The following is a 10,399-nucleotide window of genomic DNA, read 5'->3' on the forward strand; positions in this document are numbered from 1 at the left end:
ACGAATCCGAAGGCAAAATCTTTGTTGCTAAGAACGGAACCTTTCTTGAGAAAGAATTTCTCACTAAAGAAGTGACTTGGAAGAAAAGTAGAACTCGATGAGATTAATGAATCTATACTCGTTGATCGGAGTAGCGCGATGCCGGAAGTTGTACTGTACCGCCTACACGGCAACGAGAGGAAGCTAATGATAATGATCATGAAACTTCGAACGAGGAAACTACGAACCTCGCGGATCGACAAGGGAACGTGCCACTCTGATTGGTATGATCCTTGTCTAAATGTCATGATTGTGGATAACAATGATGAGGACCACTGCGACGTATGAAGAAGCGATGATGAGCCCAGATTCCAACAAATGGCAAGAAGCCATGAAATCCGAAATGGGATCCATGTATGATAACAAAGTATGGACTTTGGTAGACTTACACGATAGCCGAAAGGCTGTCGAGAATAAATGGATCTTCAAGAGAAAAACGGATGCTTGATGGTAATATTACTGTCTATAAATCTCGACTTGTCGCAAAGGGTTTCAGACAAATTCAAGGAGTTGACTACGATGAGACTTTCTCACCCGTAGCGAAGCTAAAATCTGTGAGGATTTTGTTAGCAATAGCTGCATTTTTCGATTATGAGATTTGGCGGATGGATGTCAAAACGGCGTTCCTTAATGGAGACATTGAGGAAGAGTTGTATATGGTACAACCCAAAGGTTTTGTCGATCCTAAAAATGCTGACAAAGTATGCAAACTTCGGCGTTCAATCTATGGAGTGAAGCAAGCATCAAGAAGTTGGAACCGACGCTTTGATAAGGTAATCAAAGACTTCGGGTTTATACAGTGTCATGGAGAGGCCTGTATTTACAAGAAAGTGAGTGGGAGCTCTGTAGCATTCACGATATTATATGTAGATGACATATTATTGATTGGGAATGATATAGAACTATTAAGCGATGTAAAAGGTTATTTGAATAACAGTTTTTCAATGAAAGACCTTGGTGAAGCATCATATATATTAGGCATCAAGATTTATAGAGATAGATCAAGACGCCTAATAGGGCTATCGCGAGTACATACTGGACAAGATTCTAAAGAAGTTTAGAATGGACGAAAGTAAGAAAGGGTTTTTACCTATGTTACCGGGCAAGGTCTTGAGTAAGACTCAAGGACCAGCTACGGCGAAGAAAGAGAAAGGATGAATCGGATCCCCTATGCTTCGGCGAGTAGGCTCTATTATGTATGCCATGCTATGTACAAGACCGGATATAGCGCATCGTTGTTAGTTTGACTAGCGAGATATCAAAGTGATTCAGGGAATGGAGCACTTGGACAGCGGTCAAGAATATCTCGAAGTACTTGAAAAGAACTAAGGATATGTTTCTTTGTTATGGAGGTGACCAAGAGCTCGTTGTAACAAGTTACACCGATGCAAGTTGGAACACCGATCCCGATGACTCTAAGTCACGATCCGGGTACGTGTTTATATTGAATGGTGCTTTGCGATAGGTCGGGCAAGCTCGAAGCGGTGCACGGTAGCGAAGTCTTCAACGGAATCGGAGTACATAGCGGCTTCAGAGGCTTCATCAGAAGCGGTATGGATGAAGAGGTTCATTGTAGAGCTCGGTGTGGTTCCTAGTGCATTGGACCCACTAGTCATATCCTGTGACAACATGGGTGCCATCGCCAATGCACAAGAACCAAGGTCACACAAGAGGCTGAAGCATATCAAGCTGCGTTACCACTCGATTCGCGAGTACATCGAAGATGGAGAAGTAAAGATTTGCAAAGTACACATCGATCCGAATGTAGCAGATCCAGTTGACTAAAGCTCTCCCTAGGGCAAAGCATGACCAACACCAGAATGCCATGGGTGTTAGGTTCCTTACAATGTAATCTAGATTATTGACTCTAGTGCAAGTGGGAGGCTCGTTGGAGATATGCCCAAGAGGCAATAATAAAAGTGGTTATTATATATCTTTATGTTTATGATAAATGTTTATATACCATGCTATAATTGTATTAACCGAAATATTGATACATGTGTGATATGTAAACAACAAAGAGTCCCTAGTATGCCTCTTAACTAGCTTGTTGATTAATGGATGATTAGTTTCATAATCATGAACATTGGATGTTATTAATAACAAGGTTATATCATTGTATGAATGATGTAATGGATACACCCATATTAAAGCGTAGCATAAGATCTCGTCATTAAGTTATTTGCTATAAGCTTTCGATACATAGTTACCTAGTCCTTATGACCATGAGATCATGTAAATCACTTATACCGGAAAGGTACTTTGATTACACCAAACGCCACTGGCGTAAATGGGTGGTTATAAAGGTGGGATTAAGTATCCGGAAAGTATGAGTTGAGGCATATGGATCAACGGTGGGATTTGTCCATCCCGATGACGGATAGATATACTCTGGGCCCTCTCGGTGGAATGTCGTCTAATGTCTTGCAAGCATATGAATAAGTTCATAAGAGACCACATACCACGGTACGAGTAAAGAGTACTTGTCGGGAGACGAGGTTGAACAAGGTATAGAGTGATACCGAAGATCAAACCTCGGACAAGTAAAATATCGCGAGACAAAGGGAATTGGTATTGTATGTGAATGGTTCATTCGATCACTAAAGTCATCGTTGAATATGTGGGAGCCATTATGGATCTCCGGATCCCGCTATTGGTTATTGGTCGGAGTGAGTACTCAACCATGTCCGCATAGTTCACGAACCGTAGGGTGACACACTTAAAGTTGGATGTTGAAATGGTAGTATTTGAATATGGAATGGAGTTCGAATATTTGTTCGGAGTCCGGATGAGATCCGGACATCACGAGGAGTTCGGAATGGTCGGAGAATAAGATTCATATATAGGATGTCATTTTATGTGAATTAAAATGTCGCGGAAGGTTCTATGGAAGGTTCTAGATGGTTCTAGAAAAGTCCGGAAGAAACCACCAAGGAAGGTGGAGTCCACATGGGACTCCACCTCCATGGCCGGCCAACCCTAGTGGGGGAGGAGTCCCAAGTGGACTCCCCTTAGGGGGCCGGCCACCCCCATATGGGAGGTGGAACTCCCACCTTTGGTGGGAGTCCTAGCTTGGCTAGGTTTCCCCTCTTTTGGAAGGATTTGGTTCGGGTCTTATTCGGAGACTTGGAGACCAACTCTTGGGGATCCACCTATATAATGAGGGGCCAAGGGAGGGGGCCGGCCACCCCAAGACCACAACCTGGCCGTCCCCCTTGAGTGGCCGGCCACCCCCTCCCAAACCCTAGCCACCCCCTCTCCTCCATAGCTCCCGCGTGCTTTAGCGAAGCTCCGTCGGAGTTCTCCACCGCCACCGAGCACCACGCCGTCGTGCTTCGTCGGATTCAAGAAGGAGCTACTACTTCCGCTGCCCGCCGGAACGGGAGGTGGACGTCGTCTTCATCAACAACCGAACGTGTGACCGAGTACGGAGGTGCTTGCCCGTTCGTGGCGCCGGAACCGATCGTGATCAAGATCTTCTACGCGCTTTTGCAAGCGGCAAGTGAACGTCTACCGCAGCAACAAGAGCCTCATCTTGTAGGCTTTGGAATCTCTTCAAGGGTGAGACTCGATAACCCCTCGTTGCTACCGTCTTCTAGATTGCATCTTGGCTTGGATTGCGTGTTTGCGGTAGGAAATTTTTTGTTTTCTATGCTACGTTATCCTACAATAGTTCCTATTCAGGAGGTTTGTCCACTACCGACAATCACTAAGGGCGAGGTGATATCTTCAGAGGAGAAGGAATCTGGCTCTAATACCATGGGCACTAATGTGACTATGGAGGAAGATGTACCATTGAGTAGGCTGAATATGCAACTCAAGAAGGTACAAGATGATGCTTGCAAGACAGTTGACAAGGGTCAGCGGTGGAGTTTGTTTCAGACTCAGTGCATTATAAAGGGCAAAGCTTGCAAGTTGATGATTGATGGTGGTAGCTGTACTAATGTCATAAGCAAGGCGATGGTGGCAGCATTGGGGTTGTCTACATGGCGTCTTCCTAAACCTAAACGTCTTGAGTGGTTGAATAGTTGTGGTATGCTGAAGATTACTCATAAGGTGCGTGTGCCATTTACAGTTGATGATTATGTTGATGAGATAGAGTGCGATGTGTTGCCATTGGAGGCGTGTGGATTGCTACTTGGGCGTCCTTGGCAGTATGATCGTAATGTGACACATGCTGGGAGAGCAAATACATATCCTTTTTATGCATGGTGGCAAACAACGGACTTTGAAGCCTATGGGTGATGATCATATCAAGTCCGATGTGGAGTTAGTGGTGCGTAAGGAGAAATTACACAAGCCTAAAGTGCAGCATGAGGTGCATGATGTTCCGAGCGTCAATGTTGGTAATGTTTCAGCCATGCCTATAGATGACAAGCCAGTTCTTGTTGGTGACAAGCTGGATGAAGCTAATCCTATTGTTGATGAAGATGTGGCAGCATGTGCTACAGTTCCAGTTTGTGTTGATGTCAGTATACAGACTGATGATGTTTGTGCCGATAGTGTTTCAGTGCATATGGCACAGATGCGCGTGGGAGGAGTGGGAGGCGAGCGCGTCAGTGGAGACAGTGGGCAGTGGCACTACCGTGCTAGGTGTACTGCAGTCCAGTTTTCCGTGACACCGCAGATCCATAGAGGCAATGATGGTCGTGTTCGACAACTTTGTGGCCCGGGAATTACTCGTTCGTAGGGTGGCACAAAGAGAATTCATATTTAGCAACACAGGGTTCCATCAAGATCTCACAAGAAGAAGGTATTGGCACCGAAGTCCAAGCTCATGTGGAGAAGAAAGGAGGCGCCAAGTTCTGTATCAAGTCAAGCATGCCGAGAGGGAGGATGTGGTGTGGTAGGCATGCAATACTTGAGGACGGCACAGACGTGTGATGTTCATATCACGTCACCTTTTTCCAGAAGACCCTCACGCGTTGGGGACACCGCTTCTTGAAGGGGGGGAGGATGATACGATCATGAAGGCCAAGGTGGAGCCCGATTTCAGGACTCCACCTAGCTAGTTATCTTACTTTATGTATTTTATATCCATGGTCATATGTGGGCCAATTAGGGGTTTTAATAAGATCGAGTTAGTGTTGGTTTGGGCCTGTCCAAACCAAGTTAGGGAGGCCCATTAGGGCTGGCCGGCCACCCCCTCATATAAGGGCTGGTGCGGCTAGGTTTTAGGGTTAGAACTAGTTTGAGTTAAATCTAGACGCTATCGCGTGTGTGCGCTTGGTGAAGCATCCCTCCGGGGACGGCGCCGCCGTTTATCTATTATAGTTACTGCAGAGCTTCTTGTGTTCATCAAGGATTGTCGTGCTTTGGTCTTGAGGCGTGGTGATCTCCATCACATTGCTTGCTGGATTTATCCCCTACTTCAGGTTGCGTTTCGCACGTAATTGAAGGTATCTATCTACCCGGGTTCTCGCTGTGAAAGATCGGGCGACACCTAGGAGGATCTGCTGGGATCCCCTTATCACGGAGAGGAGGAGTTGGCTCAGGACCTGGCTCTGCAACCAGTTTCCTGCTTAGTGCTTCTGCTTCTTTGGTCATGATCTGCTGATTTTGGGAGGTGATCTTGTATCCCTCCATTAGCTAGGACTTACTAGAACCTGATACCCGGTCTGTAATGATGAACTTGTTCGAGGTGGTATACTAACCCCTCGTGTCATGAACCTGTGATGCATCACGAAGTAGTTGCTTCGCTCGTGATGCATCGCCCACTAAGTATTTGTTGTGTATTACCATCACCTTTTCTGATGAACTGAATCTGATGTGTGTTGTTATTTAGTACTGGGTAACCTCACCACTCTAAGTGAAGGGGTTACCACAACACCGAGCTATCTCCAACCAAACAGGCTGCGGGCTGCACGAGGAGGGAAGAAAGTATAAACGGGCAACCAAACGTTGGGGCCTGGATTCCTTCTCCGGCGCGCAAAAGGCCGCACAGGCTACCAAACGACCCGACTTTGATGGCTCATGGCCCGTTCGCGACGCACAGGTAAGCCCATCTCGCTGGTGTAGTGAGCCATGAAATGGATGCAGGCTAGCAAACGCGCCCCTATATTTCGTAGAGCACAAGGTTGCCCAATAAAAAAGAGAAGGGGATCAAACAGAAGTACTCCATCCGTTTCATGAAATTTACCTGACATTTTCTCTAAATCTGGATGTATCTAGATACTAAGAAGAGTAAAGATATTCCCCTAAGACATGAGTAAGTGAAGTAAGAATGATACGGGCATGAAGGCCAAGGTGAAGCCCAATTTCAGGACTCCACCTAGCTAGTTATCTCACTTTATGTATTTTATATCTATGGTCATATGTGGACCAATTAGGGTTTTTAATAAGATCGAATTAGTGTTGGTTTGGGCCTGTCCAAACCAAGTTAGGGAGGCCCACTAGGGTTGGCCGGCCACCCTCTCATATAAGGGCTGGTGCGGCTAGGTTTTAGGGTTAAAACTAGTTTGCGTTAAGTCTAGACGCTATCGCGTGTGTGTGCTTGGTGAAGGATCCCTCCGGGGACGGCGTCGCCATTTATCTATTATAGTTGCTGCGGAGGTTTTTGTGTTCATCAAGGATTATCGTGCTTTGGTCTTGGGGCGTGGTGATCTCCATCACGTTGCTTGATGAATTTATCCCCTACTTCAGGTTGTGTTCCGCACGTAATTGGAGGTATCTATCTACTTGGGTTCTCGCTGTAAAAGATCGAGCAACACCTAGGAGGATATGCCTGTATCAAAGAAAATACTTCTTTTACACATTAAGCCAAACAATGTCATCCAAATTTCATCTCCTATGTGCTCAAACATGGATAAACAATGACCATATACAACAATGTTACACGTAGGCCGAGCACAGCAAAATCCTCCGTGAATTGTCAAAAATGCAGAAAACAAGAAAAGCCAAACCGAGGCATTCCAACCCGAGGTGCCAGCCCAACGGGCCTATATACTCCTCTTCTGGCCAGTTTAAGTGCTTCCTGATTCGCCTGTCTGGTGGACTTACCAAGCACGCCTAAAACCCTAGCAGACTCCGTCCCCAAAACCTCTCCCGCCGCCGCTTCGCCCCCGACCTCCGCCGCCGCCCGCCGCCCGCGCCATGAGGCCGCTCGACGAGAAGGAGACCACGATGGTCTTCGAGAAGCTCTTCAAGTTCACGGGCCCCAACCTGAAGCACCTCCTGGAGCGGCCCTCGGCGGAGGGCCCCGACGCGGAGCCGGGCCGCTACTGCCTGCGCCTCCACAAGAACCGCGTCTTCTACGCCTCCGAGTCGCTGGTCCGCCGCGCCACCGCCGTGTCCCGCGTCCGCCTCGCCGGGGTCGGCACGCCCATCGGCAAGTTCACCCACGGCGGCGCCTTCCACCTCACCGTGCACGCGCTCGACCTCCTCGCCGCGCACGCGCGCCGCCGCGTCTGGCTCAAGCCCGACACCGAGCGCTCCTTCCTCTTCGGCAACTCGGTGCCCAAGTCCGCGCTCGCGCGCATCACCGAGAACACCAAGTCGGGCGACGGCGTCGTCGTCATGTCCATGGCCGACGTGCCGCTCGGGTTCGGGGTCGCCGCCAGGGGCGCGCAGGACTGCAGGAAGGCCGACACCAACGCCGTGGTGGTCTTGCACCAGTCGGACGCCGGCGAGTACCTCCGCAAGGAGGAGGAGCTCATGTGAGGTGAGGCTTGGGTGTTGTTACTGGTTGTTGATCATATGAGTGAATTTTGTAGGGACCGAATGTCTTGCTACTTGTACGATGCTTCATGCCTATGGCATTTCCATGTACTGAATTGGTTATATTATGAGATGAGATGGTTGCCAATTTATTCTCTGTCATGCTAACTGATATTTTTCTCACTTGTGAGCAAATTGCCCATGCCTCGCAACGTATCAGAATTAAGGATATATATGCTCACAGAGGCACATACCTTGAAAGCATAGAAAGAATACCATCAGCTCTCTTATAGTCGCATGTGTCTAAAAATACCATTGCTAACATCTTAGGTTTAACCTGGATTTTGATTCCATACCATTTGAAGCATCTTAGGTTTCACCCAATTACTGTCCTCTACTCTCACATAAGTCAAACCTCCAAAAAGAATATGCATCACTTGCTCCAATCTAGTTTCTTCTCACATAGAGTTATGAGTTTACGCCAATCCCTTGATATTAATTTGGCAAACTACATGGAAAGATTGTGAACAAAAAAGTATTTTTTTGTTAAATCATCATATCAACGTGGAGATACCCTGACTGTTTAACATACATATAACCAATTTCCTCTTAAGTGGCTTTCGGATCAGAAATGGAAACAAGAATAATGCACATACATCTTGAGGCCACCTTAGGCAGGTGAAACTGAACTTATGCTTCGATGAAGGAAGAGTTGAAATAAAATGGTTGCTGTATATTAAGCATGACTGACTAAAAACATTTGACAATTATTACCATGTCAAAATACAGTGTAGATGATGCAGATTCATCAACGAGACTGAAAGCTCCTTTCGTACAAAATAAAAAATCAAGTGCATTGTTTGCTCTATCAAGTACTCCCTCCGTTCCATAATTCTTATCACGTATTTAGATGTATCTATGCACGAAATGTGTCTAGATACATCCAAAACTGCAACAAGAATTATGGAACGGAGTATATCTTTGTAGTACTTATGATATTCGTGCCATCCCTGCAGAATTTATAATTTATTACCCACAAGATGTTTTAAAAAGTACAGACTGGTATTCTTCCAAATAAAAATGCGAACCAAACACATATAGTATTGAACTAAAGTCCCGGAACTTATTATGGATCAGAGGGAGGTGTGGACCCCTGTGTGCTGCCATGAGCTGCTGCCACTTTGGAAAAGATGAATACAGGCTTGACGATTCGAGGCAGCAAAGATCTCAATGAGGACGGCCATGGCTGGCGACATCAAACTGAGAAGTGCTGCTGGATGTGAGTGGATTCAGTGGGGCGACGTACATTGGTTGGTTTAATGGCCATGTTGATGACGTACCGGTTTATATAAGGTGCCGAGTAAATGGAGGTGGATGAAGGTAGCATTGGAGATCCATCGCCATTGATAGTGCTGGTTGTCTGTAATGTCGGGTCTAGGCGGCAGTGGTGGCCGGTAGAACTGCTGCATAAATAGTTACTCTGATCTTCAATTTGGCAGTCTATATAGTGCTGCCTTATGCCTGCCGTGGTGATGCGTCTAAACTATCAAATGAAGGACAGGATGCTTCGTTTCTCACATCTGGTGTTAGTGTACATTAGCACGTATTAGCACGTTTGTTTCTCCTTAATTATTTTCTGAACATACTTCAGAGTTCAGATGTTCCACATTAATTTTGTGAGCTTTTCTAGTTGTCCCTGTTTCAGTCTTCCGTGCATTTGAAACACTAATAGTCCTGATCATTTGGTTATCTTGAATAGTAGAAAGTTGCGACGAGTCAGGAATGGTGTGCTGTTTGTACAGAAGTTGTGCTTTTCCACCGTGAACTTAAACTGCGTTGCAGGTTTCATTTTCATCATTTGTCCACCATTTCCCTCTAATTGTTGCATGTGGTGGCTGCTATGTTGGCCAGGGCTGCTATAACCACTGATGGATCATGAAATTCTGCTTCCTGAGTTGTACAAGCATTGATACTGTACTCTACCAAGAGCAGTAAAGAATCTGAATGTCCACTTTTCTCTATGGCCATGCCAGTTGTATGAATCTCCCTTCCATGTCCTGATCACAGCATTTGCAACACATTTGGTTTGCACCGTCTGGTTCTGATTTACTGCATTCATGGAATCATGGTTGCAGTGTAGTGCGTGGCTGCGATACTGAAAGTTATGTGTCTCTGTCGTTGGGATTACGGAAAGGCGTCTTCCATATGTGGTTGCATTCATTTCAGTGTGCACTTCGTTCACCATTCTGTGTTTTGCTTTTTTTTTTTTTCTAGTGCAAAGGAAATGCTGATGCAATGAGAACGATGCCTACTCTATCGACTGTCATAGAACAACTTTTTCTGCTGACGAATTTACATGAAAGGTCATTGTTTGAGTGTTAGAAGAGTCTGGTACGGAAAAACTTTTATGTTGGCAAATTTACATCGAAGATCATGAATTTACGTAATAGCGGTTTTATAAAAAGTGCGCATCCAGGGAATCGAACCCTGGTCAGTACCGTGGGAGGGTACTATGATACCACTACACCAGATGCGCTTCTACGCTTTGAATTTCCTAAAACAGGACTTATTATAAACACATAGCATAAACATTTAGTGGCATACCAAGCGGATATCCAGCATTCGAATCTAACAACATGAAGGAAAAACGAAGTTTTTCAACATAGGAGTAAAATGTGCTCTCACCATCCCATCTTAGTTGTCG

General features: G+C 46.0%; 1 protein-coding gene and 1 non-coding gene across 2 annotated transcripts; one reads left to right on the forward strand and one right to left on the reverse strand.

The window, feature by feature from the left end:
- Positions 1–7,131: 7,131 nt before the first annotated feature.
- Positions 7,132–7,847, forward strand: LOC124678506 (60S ribosome subunit biogenesis protein NIP7 homolog). The gene has a single exon (XM_047214383.1). The coding sequence runs from the start codon at positions 7,132–7,134 to the stop codon at positions 7,696–7,698; it is 567 nt and encodes a 188-aa protein (XP_047070339.1). The 3' UTR covers positions 7,699–7,847.
- A 2,313-nt stretch (positions 7,848–10,160) lies between these two features.
- Positions 10,161–10,231, reverse strand: TRNAG-CCC. The gene has a single exon. It is a non-coding gene; the product is annotated as a tRNA-Gly (tRNA).
- Between the last annotated feature and the right edge of the window lie 168 nt (positions 10,232–10,399).

This window comes from Lolium rigidum, chromosome 1 (genome assembly GCF_022539505.1).
Source record: "Lolium rigidum isolate FL_2022 chromosome 1, APGP_CSIRO_Lrig_0.1, whole genome shotgun sequence".
NCBI lineage: Eukaryota > Viridiplantae > Streptophyta > Magnoliopsida > Poales > Poaceae > Lolium > Lolium rigidum.